This window comes from Miscanthus floridulus, chromosome 15 (assembly GCF_019320115.1).
Source record: "Miscanthus floridulus cultivar M001 chromosome 15, ASM1932011v1, whole genome shotgun sequence".
NCBI lineage: Eukaryota > Viridiplantae > Streptophyta > Magnoliopsida > Poales > Poaceae > Miscanthus > Miscanthus floridulus.
The window spans coordinates 64413661-64421544 of record NC_089594.1 but is presented as its reverse complement, the minus strand read 5'-3'; the positions used below and the strand labels follow the sequence as shown (position 1 = coordinate 64421544).

General features: G+C 44.3%; 1 protein-coding gene across 1 annotated transcript; it reads left to right on the top strand.

Annotated features, from left to right (window-relative positions):
• Window positions 1-348: 348 nt before the first annotated feature.
• Window positions 349-2769, top strand: LOC136508502 (uncharacterized). Its single transcript, XM_066503187.1, has 2 exons — window positions 349-2226; window positions 2343-2769. The coding sequence occupies exon 1, from the start codon at window positions 590-592 to the stop codon at window positions 1844-1846; it is 1257 nt and encodes a 418-aa protein (XP_066359284.1). The 5' UTR covers window positions 349-589; the 3' UTR covers window positions 1847-2226; window positions 2343-2769.
• Window positions 2770-7884: the final 5115 nt, after the last annotated feature.

The following is a 7884-nucleotide window of genomic DNA, read 5'->3' as shown; positions in this document are numbered from 1 at the left end:
TAACTTCAGTTGTGCAAGCCAATCCTGATGTTCTTGCTTCTCACAGACTCAATGGTGCTCATCGTGCTGTACTCAGTGGTTCCAGTTCAAACGGTTTTCGAAAGGCTCGAGAGAGATCTTGATATTAATTGCAATGATATTCTGGCTGCCAATTCTCTTCAGCCGAAGCAATATAATGAAGTGCAGCGAACGTTATAACTTCACTCCCAACCCATCAACCACATTATGCTTTCGCTGTTTAAGCCCGAATCATTTAATACGGGAGTGCCGAAGTGATATCAGGTTCATCTACTGTTTCATTTATGGTCATCGGGCTCGAAATTGCTTTAGAAGAAGAGCCCACCTTAAGCTCAAGTGGGCTGCTAAGCCCGGCTTGCAACCATCGAGCACTGTGTGCAGTAATGATGGAAACGTCCAACCTCCTGCTATTCATTGGTCTCTAGGACCTAAGGCCCCAAGTGCCCCTCTGCCTTCTTGCTGCTCGCAGAAGATCACTCTTCACATCCCTACCCCGGGGAAGACAAACACAGAGCAACCAGAGCATCCTCAGCCTCCACCTCCTCCCACCTCCGCAAACAGCGCTCAAGCCATGGCGAACTTTGCCATTGATCCAAGGCGTTTCTTCCCAAGCGCGATGATCCTTGAAGATGGTGGACAGCACAGGCGTGCCAGGCGCACCGTCTGTGTCTCTGGAGGGATTGTCAAGAGACATGAAGATTATGCCATCGCGATCATTGAAGCCCAGCTCACCCCGGCGCAGCAGCTCCAGCTCATGCATCTCACCAGGGACTACATAGAAATTGAGGTACGGAAGAATGTCCTCTACTTCGCGCCGCATCCGCATGGTGTGGGAATCTATCAGCTACGCGATCCTTGTCAGCGCGATACACTTGTAGTTACAAGTCCGCATTGGATTGGTGGTTATGAAGTTCGTATCGTTAAGCATGATGAGACCCCAATGAATGTGCGCAACTCTCCATACACTAGAAAGAGCTGGTTATTGCTGCTGGGCTATCCACTGGATTTTAAGGATCCTTTGATCCTGAAGCAAGTTTGCAGTGTCTTTGGGCAGCTCCTGTTCTGGAATTCCAGTGACCATTCTCGAGCGCGTGTTCTGGTCAAAGTGATGATTGATAACCCTCTGGAGGTCCCTCGCAGTTTAGTGATCAAGCATGGTAAAGAGCTTAATGGCCCGGGTCGGTCTTGGACTGTTCCTGTGTACATCTTTAATTCAGAGTTCACAAATGCTCAGCCCACTGATGAGGAAGAACCACCTGCTCACAATGGCAACCCTCATCCTTTCGAGGAGCCAGTATTTCCTGGGGAAATCAACAACGTAGTTGAGATGGCAGATCAGGTTATGGACCAGTTGATTGAAGCACATCAAAATCAAGGGGCCGTAGAGGAAGATCAGAATTCTGCTGTCATTAGTGAGGCTACCTCATCCTTCTCTGCCCCCATTTTGCAACCTCCGCAGGGGGCAAACAAAGAAGTCACCATTGAAGCCCAGAGAATGGTCCTAAACTCTCAGGGGACTGACCACGATGAAACTAATCAAGAGCAGCTGCAAGCCAAACAACAGCAGGTCACTGTTCCTTCAGAGACACAGAAAGACACTGAGCAGAAGGTAGCTATCTCAAAATTTCTGGCAGATGGGCTCAAGCAACTGATTGCCACTCAAAGCGAGGCTGGCTGTTCCAAGATAATGGGTAGTCTCAGCATTCCAAACTCCCTGATTCACATTGATTTGGCTGCTCTTGGGATTACATCTCTCAGTATTGCTGTTAATATCCCAGATCAGTGTGATGCTCCTCCGCTCAGCCCTCCTTATGCAACAAAACCCTGATGATACTCAGTTTCACCCACAGCAAATGTTACTAGACCTTGGTGGTGCTCAGATCCACCCAAACATGCCAGCTCCTTATGCTTATTCCCTGGGCAAAGGTAATCCAATCACTAGGGTATATTACAGAAGAAGGTTCAAGAACAAGGATTTTGCTACTATGTCTCAGTTAAACATCTCTGATAAAAGCAAGAGAAGCATATCTGCAACAAAGAAGAGAAAATGTATTACTCCCACCACCACTATGAAGCTTAGAAGGAGTCCAAGACTCATAAAGAAGCTAGACGGACACAAACCTGCTAGTATCTCCCTGAAGAAGGCTCCTACTGAAAACAAGAAGAACAACAAGAACAAAAAGATCAAGCCTCAGTCTGATCTGTTGGGTAACATTCTGCTCTCACCTACTTGCCAAGGCTCTGATTTCCCCGACATTTCAACCATTGCTAAATTTACTAATATGGGCACTATCTTCCCTCAAATACCCATTGCGGAGATACAGAAGTTGGCCATTGAGTCCTGCGGCATCGCTCCTTTGGAGGTGTCAGTCGAACTGCTCCTTGCTTCTAGGCCTCAAGAGGATGGAGGAGCATATTTGCAGCTTGAAGAAGTGCACCAATGAAGTGTCGGCCTTTTAGTTTCTCTTTTGTCAGGGAATGCCCTGTCTTTGAATATTGTACTGAATTCTATCTGAACCTGTTAAGTTGGTCACAGACTGGTTGGATATGTTGCTTCGGAACCTTTTGTGATTCCTACACCTTCATGTTGGCAGTATTGGCTTGGTTTCTTTTTATTGTGCTTGCTGATTTCTGGGATTGGTCCCCTGGTTCACTTCCCTCTGATGTGCTTGTGGCTCACAACATTCAGAAAATCTTAAGTGCTCAGTTTCAGTCTTTTTGCTGCTCTCTTTCTCCTCTTTTTTTCCTTTGGGATAAGAGATGGCTGCTGCACCTACACTTGTTTTTATGGATAACACAATAAATGATAATAGTCCAAACAATAGTTTCAATAGGAGCTGGAACATACTCAATTGGAATATCAGAGGAATCAACTTTGAAGACAAGTGTAATGCTGTAAAAGAAAAAAATTGATGAAAGCGCTTGCACAATTTACTGTATTCAAGAGACTAAGAGAGACCATTTTGACCATACTTTTATCAAAAAGCTGACCCAAAGCGTTTCAACAAGTTTGCTTTCTCTCCCTCTGTTGGAAATTCTGGAGGCATTCTTATGGGATGGAATAGCTCCCTCTTTAATGGAGATATCATTGAGAGTAACAAATTCTCCATCACAGTCAAGTTCTCTTCCTTACATAATGGTCATCACTGGTTTCTTACCACTGTTTATGGACCCTGTCAAGGCCCTGATAGGGATGATTTTGTTCTCTGGCTTAATAACCTTCAAATTGATGATACTGTCAATTGGATGATAATGGGTGACTTCAATTTCTACAGATCCCTGAGTGACAGAAACAAAAGTGGAGGCAATATGAATGACATTATGATATTCAATGAAATTATAAGCAACCTGGGGCTCCTAGAAATTCCCCTCAAAGGGAGAAAATACACTTGGAGCAATATGCAAGACGATCCCCTCCTTGAGCAAATTGATTGGGTCTTCACTTCAGCTAATTGGATCTCTGTCTACCCGGATACTCTTCTTCTACCACTAGCAAGACCAACTTCAGACCATATCCCTTGTAAAATTCAAATTGGCACCAATATTCCCAAGGCGCAAGTATTCAGATTTGAAAATTATTGGGCTGATCATCCTGAGTTCATGGAGCTGGTTAAGTCTGTATGGTCTGCTAATGTCAGAGCCTCAAACAGCGCCACAAGAATCAGCTCTAAATTCAAACTCCTGAGAGCTGCACTTAAAAAATGGAGTAATAAACTATCCAACCTCTCCAGGTTAATTAAAATTTGCAGCAGCAAGCTTGAGGTTCTTGACTCCCTGGAAGAACAAAGACCCCTCTTTATTCAAGAATACAACTTCAGAAATATTCTTAAGGCTCACATCCTGAGATTACATGGCTATAAAAAAGAATATTGGAAGAAAAGGTATACTGTAAGATGTACCAAGATGGGTGATGGAGGAACAAAATTTTTTGAGTTAAATGCACTCTAGGTCCACAAACTTGTTTAGGGGTGCCAGATAGGTCCATAAACTTGGAAAATGCATTTGTGGCACAGTAATCTTGAGTTTTGGTTCACTCTAGGTCGATGTTGCCAAATAAGCAGGTTTATGCTGATGTGGCGTGTCCAGGGTGGACCCAGCTGTGTCACGTGAGCGGCGCGTGATACCCAGCCAGCCCACCTGTCTCTTTGTCAATACGCAGAAAGCCCCCGCCGCATCCTCCTTCGCTCTCTCTCAGTCACTGTCTCTCTCTCGGGCTCCCCTGCTCCCCTCATTCTCTCTGCCCTTGCCTGCACCCTCCACTCTGTCGATCTCCTCCATGGTGCAACAGTGGATCGGCTCGGTCCCGAATCGGCGCAACCTTGACCTCCCTCTCATCATATGCTCGGATTGCAGCCGGCGGAGGGTGGTGCGGCGGGTTTCAACGCAGGAGCACAGCCGAGGGCAAGTTTTTTACTATTGCCCCTTCCATAAGGTAAGTTAGGGTTTGGAAAGTTTGATTCTTGGTTGCCTGTGAGCTGCATCTCGATCTTGATTTCATTTTGGCTGCAGAGGAATTCGGGTTGTCCTATTTTCTACTAGGAAGATGAGTATGAGGAGCATCTGAAGGTGCTAGCCAGGGAAGCACTGTTGGCTCCATTGTTGGCAAGTGATGGAGAGCACAGCACTAGAGTTCCCAAAGTGGAGGCAGTAACTTCTGAGATGAAGGATATTGGGCTGGTAGCACCTAGGGAAGAACCAATGGTGAAGGAGTCAGGAGTGTTAGCAGTAGCACCTAGGGAAGAACTGCTTGTGACATTGAAAGCTCTGTGTTTTGTGTGTGTTTGTATGCTAGTAGTTCAGGTGCTGATCTTGTTAGTGTTGTTAGCGAAGTGAATGGCACCATGTAGTGTTAGTACTGTTAGTGTAGTCAATGACATCATGTAAATTGTTAGTCTGTACTTTTGTTAACCATAATGATGCAATGGAATGGCAGTTAGTATCATGCCATTGATCTTAAAATATTTGACACATTGTGAACCCAGTAATCTTTGAGGCTGACAGAAATATTTGACAGGCAATGTGACAGAAATATTTTAACAGAAATTGTGGACACAGGAAATATTTGACACCAACTGAGCTTGACATTGCATTGAAAAAGTTCACAAGCAGCATTCATGGCAACCAAGTCACCAACAGTAGCACTTTCATCTTACAAAACCAAAAGCATTTTGTCTGTGCGTCACAAGCAGCATTGATGGAGTAAGATTCCACTCCTTCTGCACTGTCCTAGAAAAGTTGGACAGTGATATTTTTTGGTCTGCTCTGAATGTCTCAATGTATTTCTCAGCAAGCCAAGTAGATGTGCAACTCTTCAAGACCCATTTCTTATGGCAACTGTGTTTCCCAGTATAAGTCTTGATCATCATGCCATTAGCCCTCTTATCATATGATGCATAAAGGAACCAAGGACATCCTTCTGAACAGTTAGCTTGAAGCCTTTTCTGTTCATTCCTAGGCATCTTGATATCCACTCTGTTCCTAAGACTGTATTCAGTTATAGCCTTCCTTAGCATCTCAACAGTGTCAAACATCATACCCACCTTAAACACTAGGTGGGCCATGTCCTCTGGTTTGAATGACTTGAATTTGAATGCTGGTTCACATTCACCATCAGACTGAGGTAATTCTAGCCTATCATCATCAGTTGACTCCTCATTTTCATCATCATCATGAACAACTACTGAAGTTCCAGTACTGGTCCTTCCTGCTGCCCTCTTGGTTCCCCTAGCTATCTTCCTCCCTTTGACAACACCTTCATCTGTCACATGTTCATCAACATTGCCAACAAAAAGGTCATCATCATCCTCTAAGTCATAATCACTATCATCAAAATCACTGTCATCACTTGAGCTGTCATGTGCATCTTTAGGGCCTTCATCATCTGCTGCCTCATTGTTTTATTTGCCTTGTCTGACCTTTGGATGGGCTGATCACTCTAGGCAACGATGTAGCAGGGTTTGCAACTACATCATCCCAATCTAAGCCTGATGTAATGGCCTCATGATCAAAATACAATACAAGTGTCTTCACTTTGTGCACAACTGAAGCCATCACTAAAGTGTCTTCTTCTGAAACAATCAGCCTGATGCCATCTGGGAAATCCTTTCCAGGAAGTAACCAAAACACCTTCAATACTAGATTCCTTGGATAGTGAAGCAAGAAACTAAGGTCATAAAAGGTCTGTGGACACAAAGTTTGGGCTTGAACATGATCGATAAAGCTCACTCTCTCATCAATGTATGACCGATTCGTACCATGACCAACAAAGAAACCATTGTGATGTATCTCAACTGTAAACTGATCACTAATTCCACCTACATGAACAACAACAGAACATATTCAGGCATCCATCCATCTAATTCGACCTACAACAACCAAGTCAGAAACCTTAGCCTAGGCAAAAAAGCTTCTATATGACCCCATCCATGAATCCTTCTCAACAAATCAGCGATAAACACTATGAAACACAACCAAGATTGGACCTTGGAGGCGCTTACTGTAATCAGGGGGTGGCTCCCCTTTTCACCGCACTCTGGCCTTCATTCTGCACTTCCACCAGGATCACCGGGGAAGACTGCCCTCGCCGCAGGGAGAACGACCTGTCGTCGCCGCACAACACTCCAATCGTGATGCCGATTTCACTCCACGGTCGCCTCTCCCGCTCGCCTGTCTCTTTGCCTCGCGCATGACGAACTCGAGAACAAAACGCTCTGTCAAATGGGGAAAAGAAGGATGCGGCGGGGGCTTTCTACGTATTGGCAAAGAGACAGGCGGGCTGGCTGGGTATCACGCGCCGCTCACGTGACACAGCTGGGTCCACCCTGGACACGCCACATCAGCATAAACCTACTTATTTGGCAACATGGACCTAGAGTGAACCAAAACTCAAAGATTACTGTGCCACAAATGCATTTTCCAAGTTTATGGACCTATCTGGCACCCCTAAACAAGTTTGTGGACCTAGAGTGCATTTAACTCAAATTTTTTCATGTTGCAGCCACTGAAAGGTATCGGATTAACACCATCACCACCCTGATTGTGGAGGATGGTAGGACTATTACTGAACATAGTGAAAAAGCAGCTTTGCTACTGGAGGATTTCAAAAAAAGGATGGGATGCTCTTCTAACCCTATAATGCTTTTTAACCTGGAAGAATGGGTGCAACCAAGAAATGACTTGGAGTCTTTCTCTAGGTCCTTTTACACCCTTGACATTGATGAGGTAATCAAACACATGCCTCCTGACAAAGCCCTGGTCCCCGATGGTTTCAATGGACTCTTCATGAAAAAATACTGGAACATTATAAAAGAAGACATATACACTTTGTGCTTTGATTTCTTCAATGGCAATCTGAGTCTAGAAGCCATCAATAATTCATTCATCACACTGATTCCTAAAGTGCACAATCCTACAAGTGTTAATGATTTTAGGCCCATTTCTCTTCTAAGTGGGGTCATCAAAATCATCACAAAGCTCTTGGCTAATAGGCTGCAAGAAAAAATAATACCGCTAATTCATACCAATCAATATGGTTTTATAAAAAGCAGAACAATACAAGATTGTTTGCCCTGGGCTTATGAATACATATATTAGTGTCAACACTCCAAAAAAGAGCTTATTATCCTAAAATTGGACTTTACAAAAGCTTTTGATGCAATTGAACATAACACAATCTTGTTGATGATGAGGAGCTTAGGGTTTCCTGAAATTTGGATTAACTGGATTGAGAGGATTATGATCTCTGGTTCTTCCTCGATTCTTCTGAATGGTATGCTAGGTAATCATTTCCATTGACGCCGAGGGGTCAGGCAAGGTGACCCTTTATCACCACTTTTTTTATGCTTGCTGCAGACCTTCTACAGTGCA

Bases quoted from the DNA above. Each gene is read 5' to 3' on its own strand.
- LOC136508502 (XM_066503187.1), top strand. From the start codon at position 590: ATGGCGAACTTTGCCATTGATCCAAGGCGTTTCTTCCCAAGCGCGATG.